This window comes from Aythya marila, assembly GCF_965140915.1.
Source record: "Aythya marila genome assembly, chromosome: 5".
In the NCBI taxonomy this organism is placed as follows: Eukaryota; Metazoa; Chordata; class Aves; order Anseriformes; family Anatidae; genus Aythya; species Aythya marila.
The window spans coordinates 7,628,814-7,647,015 of record NC_139046.1 but is presented as its reverse complement, the minus strand read 5'-3'; the positions used below and the strand labels follow the sequence as shown (position 1 = coordinate 7,647,015).

Here is an 18,202-nt window from a genome sequence, read left to right as displayed (position 1 = left end):
ACTAAAGCACCATCTCAGTCTTCCCACCATTTTTCAGACCATATGAGCACTAATCTGCCTGCCCAAAATGAATGCAAGCATATAACCTAGAAATGTTAGTTTTAAACAAAGAGTGCACCACTCCACATCATGTATGTGAAGAAGACATAGCAGTATCACACACAGTTTTAAATTAATATTTTTATGTATTTTTCCCTCAGGAGATAATGTGTTTTCTGCCCCACAAAATTTCTAAGAGTTTTTTTTTATTATTTTTGCTTTGTACAAGATGCAGGCCACGGCTCATCCCATGATAAAAGGACTCACCTGACACATGGAAAACCAGCCTAGGCCACAATGCCACCTAGGTGTTAAAATAACATGTGCCAGCCTAAGTGAAGAGACTAAATAATAGCTGTGAATCTGCAGTTCAAATGTCTGTCTCAATAAGGTGGTGCAAGAACATCTCATGTAAGTGACCTAGTCCCTGGACTATTGGTAACTGCAGAAGTTCCTCACAATAATTTCAGTGCAAACCTTTATCCTTTTAAAGACTGAACCACACACTGCAAGGGAAAATTGTGTTGTTATTTTTATCTAGCAGAAATATATTTCACTGAAAAACTTCCAAACCATCACTGATGCAGCAAACTTCTAAAAATGCTGAAAATATTACCTCTCAGCTTTTCTTTCACTTTTTAATCATCCATTATTTTTTCATTGATTCTTATTGACTATGCAAAGGCCAGGATTTCATCCTAAATTTTCCTCCTGATGATAAGGATTAGTACAGATATTTAGTCTTGTAGGTAAAGTGATACATGATTTCTTATCATGAATGCATTATGTTTCAAGATATTGACAACCCAGCTGCATACTTTGATTTTGAACTTCTAAGATTTGCTTTTCCCATCATGTAAAGTCCATGATAAAAATAATATATATATATTATTTAAAAGATTAAATGAAAGTTGGTAGATATTTTAAAAAACAGCTTTCCTCTTTGCTATACTCTTTTCACAATGAATCATAAATTAGGCTAAGAACAAAATGAGAGATGATGGAAATCAAAAAAGGATTAAACAATATATTAAAGACAATATATTAAAGAGTAACTTCCTTTAAAAGTACAGTTTCAGGAACTTTTAAACTATAGTAAGTTCTGTCCCCTCATTGCTTTACTAACCCTATAGAAAAAGAGGGTTGACGTTAAAATCAATAATCATATTCATCTGCAGGTGTCAAAGCACTTTCCAAAATAAGTCAGTAAAATAGTCTTCTCAGAAATAGTGCAACGAAAGCACTAAGATGAAAGAGAAATAGTTAGTGACAGAACCAGGAATTACAGTCCAGTTCTTCAGTCGCCCAGTACAGATCCTTGTGTGTAAAACTACCCCACTTCTGACAAATGATTTTGGCTTTTTAATCTGCAATTTCAAAATTATTTACTTAGCAATATGAAATTATGCCACTGAATGAAAGAAGATACCACTTCTGCTAGGTGCTCTGATTACAATCATCTTCTGCCATTGCTTTTGACAATACAGCACTCTCACTACTAAGCCTGTTTTGGGAGCTTCACAGAGGTGGCAGATTCAGGCCATTTGTCAGGACAGAGGGACAACTCCTTTGTCTTCCTTGTTCTTGTTCTTGTCCTTCTTCTTGTTCTTGTTCTTTTTCTTGTTCTTTTTCTTGTTCTTGTTCTTGTCCTTCTTCTTTTTCTTTTTCTTGTCCTTCTTCTTGTTCTTGTTCGTCATCCTCCATTGCCTCGTCAGACTTGAGCATACAGGAATTTAACTCACTACAGTGAGCTCCAATGATGCCCACCCTGTTAGAAAACATGGTGTTAATAGGCTTGACACAACGAAGCAGAGGAAAATAGGAGAAAGGGGGAACAGCTTGTAGTATTTCCAAGGTAAACCAGCAAGGAACGTTGCCTCCTTTAACTGGACTGTGAATAACACACACTATGCTGTGATTGTCTGCTTCCTCCTGGGAAGAACAAATAACCACACTTAGACACTCAGCACCTTGCATACCATGTCATGTTTCTGTCTCGAATGTGCATGCACACAACATGAATTGCGTATGTCCAAGTGAAACTTGGCCCTTCCTGGACAGGTTGGCTGTATTGCATATGAATTGCTGTGATTAAGTTATAACACCAAGATGCTTAGGGGGCACCCAACTTCCAAAGCATGCACAAAACAATTATATGTGCATTTGTAGCAAATTTCACTCTCTGAGGAAATACTGGACTTGCTGGTCATGTGTTGTGGATAGGTCTGACAATTTTGCATGTAGAGTGCTGTAGTGTTCATTAGAGTGCCAGAATTCTGGTAGATCCAAACAAACTAAGGCAATTCTCAAATTATAATTTCCAGGCAGAAGAAGATGACTTACATAGAAAAGTCTTACAGGGAGCCTTATATACGCTTCAGCAGAGCAACACTGAATTGGACTCGATGATCCTTATGGGTCCCTTCCAACTCGGGATATTCTACGATTCTATGATTCTATGTTTGCATCACTTATTACATAAAAACAATTGTAGTGATACTGCTGTTAACCATAGGCAGATGCAAAATTGAATATCTCTTTCATGGCATATCCAGGCTTGAAAAATGTTGTGTTTGTTTTGAATTGGAAGAAAAGGTTCTGTCTGTATTACAATTTAAATTATTTTTTTAAGTGCAATATAGTAACAAAAAAAAAATAAAAATCGTCAGAATAGAATACATTGGTCATGTCAGATCAGAATGCTGAAGAAATAAGAAACTGTAATGAATCATGAGAGGAAAAAAATAAACATCCCATTTTGATTTTGACAAGTTTGAATTTGTTTTTTGTTCAAATTTATCTCAAAGCATATTTGCTTTCCCAAAAAAACTTTCCAGTTTTAACAGAACAGTATGATGGGCAGTAGCTGCATTGCTTATAGTTAGCCAAGAGTTCTTCATCTGCAAGTTTCAGGCTCACTCACGCCTGCCTTACACTCCTCTTCCTCTCTAACTACTGCCTATGCAAGGCCCACATCCAACAGCCCCTCTCCTGGTGAGGAAGAGCTAGCTGCCAGACATCCTTCCTACCAGCCCTACCAGATCTATTTATGCAGAGAAATAGCCCCTCACTTGGTAGCAAACAGCTCTGAGAAGTCCGGCAGGTTGTCACACGAGCAGGGGCGTGGGTCCCTGCCCCGACAGTAGTGGTTCTGGGCAAGGTAATGAGCTCTCTCCTTTGGCAAGGGCAGCAGCGTGCTGAGCATGGGCGAGCGCTGGTGGACCATGCTGTTTATGGGTGGATGCTTAGCATGGGCTTGTCTTGAAAGAAAACAAATGCAGCTGTTATCTCAGTCTATTCGGACAGGGCACATTATCGAAGGGCTCATCGGTATGTCAAACTGTACCTCTGCCATGGCAATCTCACTGCATCTGCATCAGCAGCCCTCTTGCCTGCTTCCTGCAAGAAAACATTTCTCCTGTCTTTTAGGGTGGGATTGAACATGTCGGAGCAAAGAAGCCTGCCGATTTCTTCCCGAATCACTTGGAAGTGCTTCCGTCTGAACACAAGCCAAGCCACATAGCTGCAGAAGTTGTAGAAGCCCTAAATTGAAAACACAGATCTCATTTTCACTGGGAGAAGGTTCAGAATCTCACTGCATCCCACAGTGCAGGTTGGCGTGACTCCATTAAAAAGTCAGCAACCAGTCTGGCATCAAACTTCACCAAATATCACTGAAGATTTGAAAGCAGATTTTTTTAAAGGTTTGCAGACAAATGAGGCTATAAACACAGTTAGCTCAGACAGATTTTGTCTTGCTCAGCTAACCAATGTGGCTTAGTTTTGATGCTAGGAACTAAGGAGTGAACCTGGGTTTACCATCCAGTTTCCTTCAATAATTAATGGAAAGAGACTAGTGGGATGAGTCATTCTGTGGGGGTTCTTATCGCACACATCTGTCTCAAAAGACAACAATTCACCTGCTTTGTCTGCATCGACTGTCAACGAAGCCTAAGGGCTTAGGCTGACAGGACAGCTATTGTTTGGGCAGCTGGAGTTAGACAAGATGATTCCCACCCAAAATGACAGCATTGTGATCACAGAAGATATTGCTACCAAATATGAACTCAGTGCCTCTTACTTCCACATCTCTGCTTGCTGGTTGAAAAGAAGATCCAGTTTTTCAGTCCATTTTAACATTTGTGATCCCTGGCCCAAGTTGAATCAATCCCCAGTAGACTGAGTCTCTACTAAGGTTCCTGAAAAGGTGGTCTCACTGGGACTACTGTGTATCCTTGGAATTGAATCCAGGTCCTCTCTTTCAAGGAAAGGCTTCCCAGTTTGTGAACTACAGAGTATAATTTGGGCCTAGCTGTTTTGTATTAATTTGCCAAAGCCCTGCTACATAGTGAGGCTCATAAATTGCTCATTGAGCTGTATGTAGCAGGCCAGAAAAGCTTATTGGCATCTAAAAATGTTGCCAAGCACAATGGAATTGAAAGAAGACTGTGAAATTTCTTACCTATAGAGATGAAATTGTGAGGCCAATGATGAGAAGAAAGCTATAGACCAGACATCCCAGAGGGACCCCAGGCTGTGATGGGAACTGGCTGGGCTCTGAGCCACAGAGGGACTGAAATTCCCCAGCTCAGGGCTCCAAGGGGGAAGAGGCTTGGGCTGAAGGGCAAAAAGTTGGTATTTTATAGAGACATTATAATCTAGGCTCAAGAAGTAAAAGTTTACTGTAGGTACTACTCTGCCCTGCAAGTAAACCACCGGGAGAACCAAAAGGAAAGGAGCAGGCTGTCTGAAGTACCTGAATGTGCGAGAGGGGGACATGGTCTGTGCTGACACTCAGTCAAAATCTCCATTTATCTTTGTGTCTTTCTTACCTCAAAGAAGTTCCAATCTTTCTGTAATGATGTTGTTCTCCTAAAGCAGTGAACAAGAGCACAAAATTAATAGCAGCAGTCATCCTTTCAGTTCTTTGTAAAGAGCTTTGAATATGACTCACGGGGCTGCTGCCAAGCTGGCATTTCACCAGGGCAATAAAGTTGTTGCTGGTAAATCCTCATTACTAGCATGCAGAGACCTACTGTCTAAGAGAAAGACAAGAATTCTGCGCTGCCTCAGAAGGAGAAAAGGCAAAATATTGTATGGCTCAGTTAATTAAATCCAATAGAACAAAGCTGGATGTGATGAGCAGGGGAGGCACCCCTACTATGCTATCAAAACTGATCTCTCTGCTTGGGCCTCTTAAAAGTGGTCAGCTCTGATCTAACCCAGTTCCCACTGAAATGAATAGAAAACTCTCCCTGACATCACTGCAAGAGCAATGAGCACAGTTACCAAGGGCACAAAGCCAGGCCAATGCTGAGACAATATACTTGAAAGTCAGGAAGGAGATGCCAAATGCATCTCCAAGAAGAAATGTAAAACATGTACGAAAACGACAAAGGGCCTTTGTTAAAGAAGCAGCAATTTGCGCAGTGGACGCCAGAGAGATGCTCTCACCACCCACTTGAGCCTGGGGATTCTCATGCAAAGCCAGATGACTGTCCTTCATGGAAGCACATTAGAGTGGAGGGTGATGCACACATCCCAGCAGCCACTTGGTTCTCTGGGAGCTGGCACGGCTCACACTTGTGGAAGGGAAAGCAAATTTTCTCTACCAGCCTTTGGATCTCCACAGTCCTGCCAGATGCATGATAAACTCCATCTCTGTCAACTCACCAACTCCTGAAATGTCCCTAACCTTCCTGATAGCATCACCTGTTCCACACACTTAGGGTACACCCAGCTGCCATCACCCCAGAAACGTCACTGCAGCCCTGTAGCTCTATTTACTATCTTCTGATCTTCATTTATTGGTATTTTGATCAGGAGGACTGTGTATCTCCCTGCCAACCTCTCACTAATCATACCCTTCATGACACCAGCTGAGATCCCAAACCCACATATTGTACAAGAGAAAAGAAGTTTGACTCTTCAAGCGTGGCACAGCCATCTGCCCAAGTAGATCTCCCAGATAACTTCAACACTTTTAATTCCTTATGAATTCTGGAAAATCACAATGTTCTGTGTTTCAGAATATCAGAGCAGAGGAACCTAATGTGAACCCAGCTTTTAAAACCTTAATGTAAAACCCTGCTTCACCTTTAACATTAGATAGCTCATGCATTATTTTAGAACCACTCCCCGATTTAGCAGAGAAACCAATGTGGAGGCCAGCAACAGAAATTAACAGCAATAATTAGAGTTAAATAATGCTAGGGGTCTCCACCCTTCTTTTCCCCGGTGCTTTACTTCCTTCAAGTAAGGTATTAAGCTAAGAGACCTGCTTGAAGTAAAGTTTCCTAAAATAAATGCTGAAGCAAGAGGCACCTCCCATGTCTACAGCACAGTTGCTCATTACCTAGGAAAATACAGAAAGGGTTAGGAAAACATCAAACTTGCAACAAGATTCAGGACAGGACTTGTAAGAAATATGTGAATGAGTGAGCAAAGAGCATCATGATTTCCAGAAATATAACAACAGTGACCTCTTAGAGCTGTCAGGGTGACAGGATGAATTAATGTGTGGAAGAGGACAGTGCAAAGGGCAGACGGTGCTGTAGGCATGGGGTTTGGATGTAAGATCATGGCTTCAGACATCTACAAGAATTACTGTTCTGTGTAGGGGCACACAGGGCAATGTTTCTTGTGCCATTTTAACAGCTCCTTTGACCATGGCTGTGACTCCAATTGCTCATGGATCAAGCTAGCATCAAGGATCAGTAAGGGCCGACTCAACTATTTGTGCCATCGATGCTTGCAGCTTTGGGAACACTCTGTATTTTTCCCATTATGACAAATACCCATAAGGAAACTGGCACCACAAAAAGGTTGCACAACCTCCATCAACTTAAAAGGAGAAAGCCAGACACACCTATTCCTTCCTCAGCGTTGGAGGCACAAAAGGACTAATGCTAACATACACAAATAACAGGTCTGGAGGAACTCTCTCAAATTCCAGTCTGGGATGGTATCAAGATAGGATTTTAATGCTGCATTTTACAAATCATGTAAATTGTTAAGATGAAGATGTTCTCCATCTAAGCTTCCCTTTTTAAGACGGGAGACTTTCAGAGAAAGACTTCACATGAAAAATCAATAATTTTATATGAACACATACACATTTGGAAGATCTGGAAGGGTCACTTGGAAGATCAGTTTCTCAACATAGTATAAGATTTAATTAAGATGTTGCTATGGTGAATTACAAGGAAAAGCAAAAGCTTCAATACCAGCATGAAAACATGGTTGGGTTATAAGAAAACATAGTAAAACTGAATGAGTTTTATATTAATGATAATTTCTCAGTTTTTTAATCTAAACATTTTCCAAGTAAAATAAATACATAAATAATCATCAAAGGTAGCCCTAGCCCCAGTTTCCATTTTGACAAAGGACCTTTTCCACCCAAAAGAATGTATGCTTAAAAAATTCCTAATCATCTTTTACAATTAAGAGTGTTAATCAGTTCTGTCCCTTAGCTCTCATATTTGGCAGTTCATATAATGGTCTGGGAGGCTCCAGATAACATTTAAGGCTAAACTGAGTCAGCCTGGTAGAGATTATATTTATGTAATTGCCGAATGCTATGGGAAGTGCCATACATTGTAACATGCTCAGCATTAGCCTAACTCTGAAGTCAGCTGTAGTCAGCTACCACCACCCTGCTATGAGTAACCCAGTCAGGTCTCTCTTCATACAGCACCTTACCTCATGAATGCTTTAGGACACAGCCCTTTTCTAGCCTTTGTGTTTTTTACAGCCTAGACACCAGCGTCCCAACCCACTGCCAGCCTCTAACCCCCACTGTGATGGAAATATTAAAGAACACAGTTTCCTGTTTCAGCTCTCTGCTCTCGCTCCTGAGCTGCTGTTCTTTTTGCCACTAGACCTCTTCCTTGCCACAATCCTGCACATTCCCATCCACCAGACAGTGCGAGTGAGTGGAGAGGCAGCAGAGCTAACTAGCTCTGTACGCAGCACAGGCTGCTTTATCCAGCTGCATCCAGTCCTTGGATTCAAGTTGCTTTTTGCAGTAAGTTCCTCAAACTGAGTCTCATAAGTGCTGACATTAGGGCCACCCAACAGAAACAATGAAATGCTGTCACAACCCTCCCTGTCCAACCAGCAAGAAGGTTAACTGGATGCCTTAGCAGAAAACTGGAAGCAGGCATGTGGCACACAACTCTGCTCCCAGATCTGCCCCCTGAAATGCCAACATGCCAGGATGCTGTGAGAATGTGCAGTTAATTTTCAGGGTTCAGTGCCCTGTGGCATGGGGGCACACCAAAATGAAAGCCCTGTGGGGACAGCAGTCTCCAGCTCCCCTTTGCTTTCACTGTTTCATAGGTTACCTTCTCTTGGTTAGGAGGATACCCAGGTTCCTCCAGCCCCAGAGAGGAGTGAGGCTGCCAGAAGCTGTGTTGCAGGAAGACAGGAGAAGGATTGTGACTCCTCTGGAGAACTGGCAGCAGAGTTTCACACCAATGGACTTTGAAAAAATGTGCCTGAAACTGCTCTGAGAAAATCCTAGTGACTGGCTACTGCCCCAAAAAAGGAAACATGCATACTTGTCTCCAAGCCTCATAATTCCCCTAGTTTCTCTGCCTTTTAAAATACCTTCCCATTCATTCATACCTCCTTCAGTTTCTTTTTAAATTCCCACTACAGCTTTTTGTTCCTCTTAGTCCTTAGCTGGGCCCACGGCATCTACGGAGGTACCGGTCTCCACCACTCTGAAAAAGCCATGCACCATCTTCCCTGCTCAGAGGTAGGAGTCCTGCACTCCCAATGCCCACAGTCCCTAAGCACAACCTTTTCTTGTCTCTAGTCCCTTCACAAGCACGGTCCCTTCCACCTGCAAGTAGTCTTATGCTATTTCAGACTTGGCATAGGAAATTTATGCAAGGATCAATAGCAAACAGCAGGCACATAACCATTTGCTTTTAAGGTTTAATGAGTCAAAATGGCACAGGTGAGATCCATAGCTGGCATGGCTTTTTGCACTGCTGGATTTCACACTGAACCCATCAAAGTTTCCTGCTGTGTGTATCTAGCAAGCCTTCCGCATGCCAGGGCTAGAGCTTCCCAGGCTGGTATTCAGAACTCTGCTGCAACTTGCTGTGGCCGAACCAGTTGGCAACAGCTCACCAGAAACACTTCTGGAGCCAGTTACCAGCTAGAGCAGCTGGGAGATTGGGACACTTCTCTGTCTCTTGGTCCCTTTGCCCCTGTGACTGTTCGTCTCATGAGACGTGTTACCTCGGGCTTTCACTTGTGTCACCCAAAAGGGGCCTTGGCCTTGGGCTGCCGTGGCCCTTGACACAGCAAGGGTCCCCAGAAGGAAGAGCTTTTCTTGGCTTACTTTCCACTAGGCGAGTGGCTCTGCTGTGCCAGGCCTCTTTCGAGGATAAAGTTACTGTAGACCTTGGCAAGGTGAATCCTGGCTACTGCTAACTTCGCCAAGACATCGTCCATTTCTTTATTCTCCAGAAAAATCATAGTCCTGTTAAAATAAATAAATAAATAAATAAATTTAGAGAATGGATGGATGGTTTTCAGGCACATAAACCAACACACCCTATGACTTCACTATCTGAAGACCCCTCTACAGCAGGGCTGAGTTCAGAAGCTTCCAGGCCTGGGGCTTGGGCCCAGACAGTCTCCCTTGCCCTACAGAACTTGTAAGCTCTGTGCCCACAGCCTCTCAGGTTGCCGTCTTTGATCCTACATAGCTTATGAACCCTTTTTGCAGCCTACACGAAAGCCCTGGAGGTGCATTTAGATCTCTCCAGGCACAGACTCTGTCATTGGGCAGCCTGAAGCAGTGGGTCTGGCTCGTTCGGAGACGGTACTTACTTCTCTTCAAAAAGGCACACGAAGCGCTTTTGGGGTGGCCTCTAAACAGGAACGGCTGACACCGCAAGCCTGTATTTTAAACCACTTCAGATCAAACGCTAAGGAAATGCCAAACCAAAGAGCTTTCTATTTCCTCTGCTTCCCCTGTAATCCACCCGACTGTCTTCCAGGGCCTGGGAGCGCTACAGGCCTAAAAGTTAGCAGCCTCCTTTCACGCTCGGGAGGGTTGTTTTTATCTGTCCCATCCCTGATGGCCTCCAGCTCTAAAGCTTCCTGCATGACCCACCTTTAATAATTAGGACAATTACTCTGGGCTTCTCAAGGATAATTGCTAATAAAATTCAGCAAATTTTCCTCAAAAGACATGAAAGGGTTGGAAGCAGAAACAGATAGAAACTAAGGGGGGGAAGAAAATGCAGGACAGAAATAATAGCCCATGTTCCATTCATGTCTCATTCACTACTGCTTAATTTTTGTTCTTAGAGTCACATATTTCAGAGATGAATACTCCCAGGCTGTCTCCAGTGGGGCAATGCTTCATGCCCACTGCTTTGGAAAACTGGTTTGTTGCTTTAGAAGTTGTCTACAAGATCTTTCTGAATCTAGAAGAAGCCAGGAAAACACAAATCTTGGATGTACGCAGAATCTGAATAGCATCAAGAGAAGATAAGGTTGCAAAAAGCCAAAGATGTCCAGATTTGTGATGACTTTCTCTTATAGGAACTCCTTCTGACATAAGAAAGTTTAATGCACAGAAGCAATGATTTCATAAGCAAAGATGGTCTTAGATGTTTTCTTGAGACGTCTTGAGACATGAGTACTTCTACACTGCCTAGGTTCAAGACAATTGAGTTATTCAGCCCATCAAGCACAGTGGACAAAGAATTCACAACAGATGAGTTGGGCATCTCTCACAGGCAGCCCAAATGGCAGGAATTCCAGAAACACCAAGTATGAACAGGAATGAACTGTGCTGTTGTTTCTGCATTACTGCATTAGCACACAGGGTCTGCAAGAAGAGCAGCTCAAGGACTGCACGGTCATTGGATGTGTCCACCATACAGGAACATCAGGCTGCTGAAGGACTAGGCAGGTCACCAAGCCCAGTCTCCAAGCAATCTGTCTGTCAGCTTAACTCTGAGCAAATTATAGGTGTCACTAACCAGACACATGAAATGGTACCAGCTTGTCTTGCCTGCAGTCTGTCTCTACCTGTGGCACGTAGCCAGTACTACACAGGAAAGCGAAAAAGCCTCTGAAATTAAATTACATCTAGGAGGAAGGGGAGGGAGGTTTCTTCCTGAAGAAATAACTAGCAACAGCCCTGAGCATGGGATTTAAGTGGGATAAGTACAGGAAAACAAATGGCTATGCAATCTTCTTTCACATCCTCTCAAATACATCAACATATCACATACCCAAGGATTCTTATCACAAGCGTCATTTTCTGTCATTATGATTTTATTATGTGGTTAAAAAATCCCTCTCACAAGCTCACAGAGCTCCACCTTCAGAAAAAAAAAAAAAAAAAAAAAAAAGTAGTTTTCTCCCCAGCCCCCATTACTTTCTAGTAGAAGACTATTCCAGAACTTTAGTCCACAGAAGGAAAAAAAAAAAAAAAAAAAAAAAGCGCAGTCCTTGCTACCTTTGATTTGAAATAAACATATGCCAAATTCAGAATCAGACAAGGTGGATAACAGAGGAAATGGGGGGGGGAGGGGGGACAAGGATGGGGGGGACGACACTTGAACAGAGAATGAAGACGCAATGTCAGAAAGCTCTTCACACAATGATTAATATCTTCTCGTTCCTCCATGTCAGCTAAGATGCAAGAACAATTAAGGGAAATTTTTAACATTAAGTAAGATCGCAAATTGCCTTTTTTCATTTAATTATCCTTCCTTGTATTTATACTTTGGAAGATCAATATCCTGACTTCCTCCATCTGCATGGTAAACATCTCTTTTTTAAGCTTCTCTGATGTTACATTGCATGCAGCTAATCCTGGCAAGCAAGCCACTTCCCTTCAGGGGAGGCAGTGAATCTAAATAAAACAGTGCTACAGAATTTTTCTTTAGGAAGCTCAGAGATGGTATGTTTCCCACCAAAAGGCAGCAGTCACTCTGGGAGCACTGCATGCCATAATGCAGCAAAATATCTCTTCTGGCAGAGTTTAACCAGTGTTTATAGCTGGTAGTTACTAATCAGAGCCCTCTTGACCCAGGAAACATAAATCTGTATGGTCCAAATCCTCTTCTTTGTTTCAGTCTGTTTTTGTATTTGCCACACCAGCTGATGATATGAATCATGCTGAGATGCCATGGCCAGTGCAGAGTCCTCCTTGTCCTTTACCAGCCAAGAACAAGGGGATCATTCTGCAAATTTCAGCCCAAATCACCACAGCTGTATCTAGGACTTTTATGTTCAAAAATATGTTGATGGTTTCCTTTATTTATGAAATATTCCTTGCACAATGAGAACCTGTCAATCTACAGACATGAAAGAAATCATTTCCTTAAGGCCAACAATTCTCCAGAAGTCTTTTCTTCAATACAGAGAACTCAACCCCTGTGTATGTATATCAAGGCTTCATGAATTGTGAAGAAAGTAATTATCAGGTGTTTTAATAAAATGGTCAATCAATTCTCAGAGACTATTAAAGAGTCCAGAAAATCATTAAGGTTTCTTATAACCATGGTTTGTAACTCAGTAACACTTTCTCCCAAGGCATAAAACTCTCTAACACAGCAGCTCCTAAACTGTTCCTCTGGCATCCCCACTTCCACTTTGCAAGGTAGCAAGTGTGGTCATACACCCTTGCTTGGAAACTGCTTTCCTAGCATAAATTTCTCATGCTGTAACATGTTTCTAGCACTGAAGAGTCATCTGAACCTGTCTTGCCAAGTATTTAGAAATGGAATCTTGGAGCAATGTGACCCACAGCACAACTAAACGCCCAGCACACTCAGCTGTGATTCGGAGGTGCTCCATATTGCAAGCAGAAATGATGGGATGCTAACGCTGTTATTGGGAAATGGCAATAGGGGATGGCTATTTGGGTCAGGGCACCCACACCGATTTAACATTTGGGTAGTAGTAATGATTTATTCAGACTGCAGTATTATCTTGAGGAGATAAATACCCAGGGCAAAGTCTGGATATTTACACACTTAAAGTCAGGCAAGCTCTGGTACTTACAACTCAAATGTTTTGTACTCACGAAATCAAGGATGTGGTTTCTTTTTCCAGGGCAATTTTTTCCAGGTAAAAAGATAAGTAGAAAAGCAGGGCCATGAGGAACTCATCTAGTTTCTTATTCCTAAATGAAAGGTAGAAATGTCACTGGGAAGCCTGTAGGTCTGCAGATCTAGACACCACCAGACCATTATAACAAAGAACAAAGTCTCTGCTCAAGGGCCTGCATTATATCGAATATCTGTGGGGCTGAGACCCATTCATAGTAAGCACTTCACTCTACAGTGAGATTTTGGAGGCTATTAGAGAAATACTAGCAGTGTTCAAGAAACATGCTGAACAGTGGATTGAATTGGGTATCATCAGACTTCCTGCAAGCACATTTTCTGCACTGAACATGCTGAAAAAGCAGCATTTGCATTCAGAGTAAGACAGGAAAACTGAGACAACTGGGACACCTCTCCTCTTATCCAAGGACAGTATGACTAAGGCCCAACAAAGTCTACAGATGCAATTCTAAATCAAAGGCAATGCAGCCACTGCATGGCCCTGGCGGTCTCAGGGAAACGCCTCTGAGATGTGATGCTCTGCCGGCTGCCTCCTTCCTTTAGCATGTAGAGGAGTAACACAGATAAGCAGCGGCAGCAATTAATGAGCTCTGCAGCTCTGAGCAGAACAGCAGCTGCACAAGAAGACAGCCCAGATGCCCAGTTGTGTTAGGTACTCACGGTGCATGCAGTGTTGTGGATGCTCTGGCAAACGTGGAATTTAACTTAGGGTAAGATGAATAACAACCTTTGGACATTTAGGCCCAAGTTCCTGGCTCCCTTTAGCTAACAGAGTGGAGAGCTTCTAAACAAGCAATGGGATTATTTCTCTGAATGCCAAGGTTAAAATGCATGTGGTGTTATTTCACACTAAACCCCTCTTCTAAGCCTCTGATATTTCATACTCCTCTTCTCATACACCATAGTCTCTCCACCACCCAACACACACACATAATTCTTGAAACAATTTGTACATAACATACCCCATAACTGCTGAAGAAGGTAGCATGCGCTCTGACTTTTTTTCTTCTTCTTTCAAAAGTAAAGCAACATCTGAAAACACAGAGGAGAAAATAGTATATCCTCCAAAAAATCGCTAGCTATTAGTAGAAATAGTTTTCTGATTTCTGTGGGCAATGCCTTGCTGATACAAGATACCAACATTTACTCACATTTGACATCATCCAACGTCACATATTCATGTTGTACCCACTTTGACAGCTTATGGATTTTTTCCTCTTTGTCATCCAGCTTTTTTTCAGGGAGCTTTGCGCTGCCTTCATCTTGGAAGATGCTAGTAGTTGACCAATACATAGCATTTAAGGACACTGTTAATTCCAGTCACAGAACAGTCACATTATCTACCTGGTATGCACTTTCCTCATTGCACACAATTTCAAAGGGCCAGGCAGTGAAATGTGCTTGGCAGATAGCCTGAGCTAACTTTCAGCTATTATAACCACAAAACAGGCTGGGAATGTTAGGAGAAATAGGACATTTCACCTCCAAGCTTGCTTCTGAAGTTGCCTTTTTAGTTGCTAATATAATAAATTGTGACTATATTATTTAGATCAAAGAGGTTTTAAGTAATGGATGAAAGTCAGCTACACCGTGTTGTGAATTTATAAAATTAATAATAATAATAATACTTTAATCTTTGAAGTGCCTTACAAAGATGAATTAATTACCTCACAATACTCTTCAGAGCAGATGAGAATTATTACCTCTTTCTGAGCGATCTGGAAACAGCAACAAAGATGCAGAATGACTTTACCAAACTCACAGCAGGCTAGCGCCTGAGCTAGCATTCAACACCAGGCATGTCTGGCCCTGTTTTTGTGTTCAGACCACTCATCCACCCTATTGAAATGACAGGTGGCTCCCTGCTTCACGTGTTTTGTTCAGACATGATCCTCAGACAATGGATGAAAATATTCCCACCCAAATAATCTTGTTCCTTCTTGAGCTGTGTCAGTTGGTTTGACATACCTCTTTAATGTCTTGACACATATTTCCCGAAAGCAAGTATTTTTTCCTTCCTTAAGGTTTTCCTGAGATGCTGGACTGGAGCTGAAATAGAGAGTGTGTGCATGCAGTGGCATGAATTTACATTTTTAGCAGCAGTGCAAAAAGGTCAACATGCCATGATAAAGAGGAATATATATTTCATCCTCTAACTGACACTAAGAAAACATCTGGGTCATGCTGAGGTCCGCATGAGACATTGCTTTCAAGAAGAGAGAAGCAAAAGTAAGGAAAGGTCCTCCTGCTCTGTCTCCTGCCATCATAAGCACTGCATCATGTAAACCCTTCAAGTCACCCATGTCTCAAGTGGCTTCACCCTCCTGCTCTTGTCCTGACAATGCCAATGAATAGGGACTTTGGGTTCACCAAGGGCAGAGGCAGCAGACGTGGCTGGGAAACTCATTCCCATCCCAGAGAACACCGGGTAGAGTCAGCAGCATCCCCAAGCCTATGAGGGAAGCTGGCTGATGCTGCTGAGACTCAGACCATGAAAGGCACCCACAACAGCTGTGTGGTCAGGGAAGAGGTGAGCAGCCCAGCTCTGCCATGACGAAGGCTTGGAAAATGCCAGCAGGGCAGGGAGGCAGCAGCAGGGAGCGGGCGACTGACCCAGCTGCACCACGCCACGCCGCGCTGCACTGTGCACTGCCTGCCCTGCATCTGGGAAGAGGGCAGCAGAGGATATTGTTTCTCCCCAGTGGTTAAATGTATGGAAATTTTTCAGGCCAGATGAAGTCTGAATCCACAGCTGCCACACCAACTCAAAGTGCAGGTACATGAGCTTTCTCCCCTGCACAGCTGTGGTTTCCCAAAAGGTTTGCAGTCCTACAGTGCTCACTGCCATGTGGGGCCGAACGTAATGCAGAGAGCTTCAGTCCACAGACTCAGTGGACCTCCACCTGTAGATGCCATTTGGCCCTCGGTTTCAGCACTGCTGCTGCACCGCATGGCTTTCTGGCACCAGGCAGGACTTGCCACACACTTTTAGCAGTCCCTCTGAAGTGGATTCATCTTGAGACCAGTACAGAACAAATGCATATTTCTGTTTTTCTCCATTAACATGAGGGGATAAATGCCACAGAATAACATTTAAGAGCTCCAGCCTCGATATATACATATATATATATGTATATATATATATGTATCTATATATATGTATCTATATATATATACACACAAATACATATTTGTCATGGAGTTTGTCAATGCTTTTCAGCCAAAGCTATGTTAGACTGATTTTGCCTTACTTGGAACAGCTGAATCAAGGCCTTAAAACTGCACAATCTGAAATCAAACAGAATTCTTTTACCTTGCAAATTCAAGTGTATTAGTATCATCTTTCCAGTACCACATGCCTGAAGTTAGTTTTATTGTCTGCAAGAAAACAGCACGCAGGTTACATGTCTGAAACACAAAGCTCTTGTTCTCGGCGCAGCTCAACAAAATATTTAGAACACGAGCGCTGTGCATATTGCCCATTATGTACCTTCCTTAAAACTGCTTTTCACCTAGTTGTTATTTGTGACTCAGTTAAACAGAAGTTCTCTCAGATTAGAGGTTGCCAGCATAAGATAAAACATGCAAACACATACACACACACACACACATTCACACAAAAATCCATCCTTTTTTATGTCTTTCAGGTTATTAATAAATACTTGAAAGTTTGCTAAGGAACATCAGTTTTTGGGATGCCAGTGAATCAATAAAGACTGAGAAATTGAATGGAGCCCTGCATTATACAACGTATCACTTTTATTTGGTTTTGATAACGTTTGTGTAATTATGGTGACTAAGCACCAGGAGAAAGGAAATCCTTTTTTTAATTAAAAAAAAAAAAAAAAAAAAAAAAAAAGTTATGCACTTTACTGATGTCCTGAGAACTTTAAGTCAACACCAGATAGACCTGGCAGGAGACACTGAAGACAACCACCAATAACAGGATTTTACGGTATCCATACTTTCAAAAAAATTATACAAAACCAAAAATCCCCTAAAAAATAAAAATAAATAGAGATTAATTAGCCCTTTCTTAATTAACAAAAGAGACTTGCAAACTCTTAACTGGTTTTTGCTGGTCACCTTTAAAGTAAAATCCTTCTTATTGCCGAAATCCTTCTGCCTAAAACGCAAACTCAAACCAGGTGAAAACAGGCTTTCTGTGAACTTTTGCCTGGTGTCATTCAGACAGACAGCACTGCGAGTCTCAGCTTCTTGCTCAATCTCACTTGGTAGTAGAATGCCAAAATAATTTTATGTCAGCAGCCAGCAGCCCGAGCAATGGTTAGACCACAGGGATGAATATTAGGAAACTGTGGCCCTAATCCTTTGACAAAGAGCGGCTATTTAAACTTGTCAGTTTTAGTCTTCAGCTCCAGCTTCCAAATACTGGTTTACAGCTCGCAGAAGAAAAGGCCCACACAAATGCAACACCTTTACATTAGACACAACGGGTTATGAACTGTGAATGAAAAACAGAAAATGTGGCAGCACGGCAGAGCAGCGCCTACCACAGCAGGAGGAAATACCACCCCCATGTCGTACAAACACAGCTCAGCTCTCACTGACACGATGGCTGAAGGGCTGCCCTGCCCTCCCTGCTCCCTCCCTGGCCACCCCATGGCATTTCCCGCTGTCCCCAGAACCTGCTGCAGAGGCAGAGGTGGGCAGCAGGGATAACATGGAGCTGGGCGAGGTGGGGACACTCACCGAGGTCATGGTGCTCGCCTGGGACGTGGCTGGGCACTCAGGCTGGCTCTGTTTACAGCAGTGTCCTGGTAACAGCCTGGGAGCCGCAGATCCCAGCACACAAAGCCCCCTCCAGCCTGCTCTGTGCACAAGGATTCACAGTCCACATGCTCAGCTCCTTCTCCCCAAGCATCTTCCCTGGGTAACTTTTCAGTCAAAACAGAGAAATGAAGTGTTTCCTGTGCAGTGACACCTCAGCAGACATTCGTTTGGGCCTACTGTGTCCCTTGAAGGCAGGGAGCCGCAGAGGTGCTCCTAGTCACTGGCACAGGATGGCACCCATTCCCCCCGTTGTG

The 18,202-nt window shown here is 42.7% G+C and overlaps 1 protein-coding gene across 1 annotated transcript; it reads right to left on the bottom strand.

Annotated features, from left to right (window-relative positions):
- Window positions 1-1,152: 1,152 nt before the first annotated feature.
- Window positions 1,153-16,649, bottom strand: PPP1R36 (protein phosphatase 1 regulatory subunit 36). Its single transcript, XM_082760500.1, has 10 exons — window positions 16,468-16,649; window positions 15,123-15,203; window positions 14,306-14,427; window positions 14,117-14,186; window positions 13,112-13,210; window positions 9,398-9,538; window positions 4,872-4,911; window positions 3,386-3,582; window positions 3,111-3,299; window positions 1,153-1,807 (listed from the first exon to the last, which is right to left on the bottom strand). The coding sequence occupies exons 1-10, from the start codon at window positions 16,635-16,637 to the stop codon at window positions 1,558-1,560; spliced, it is 1,359 nt and encodes a 452-aa protein (XP_082616626.1). The 5' UTR covers window positions 16,638-16,649; the 3' UTR covers window positions 1,153-1,557.
- Window positions 16,650-18,202: the final 1,553 nt, after the last annotated feature.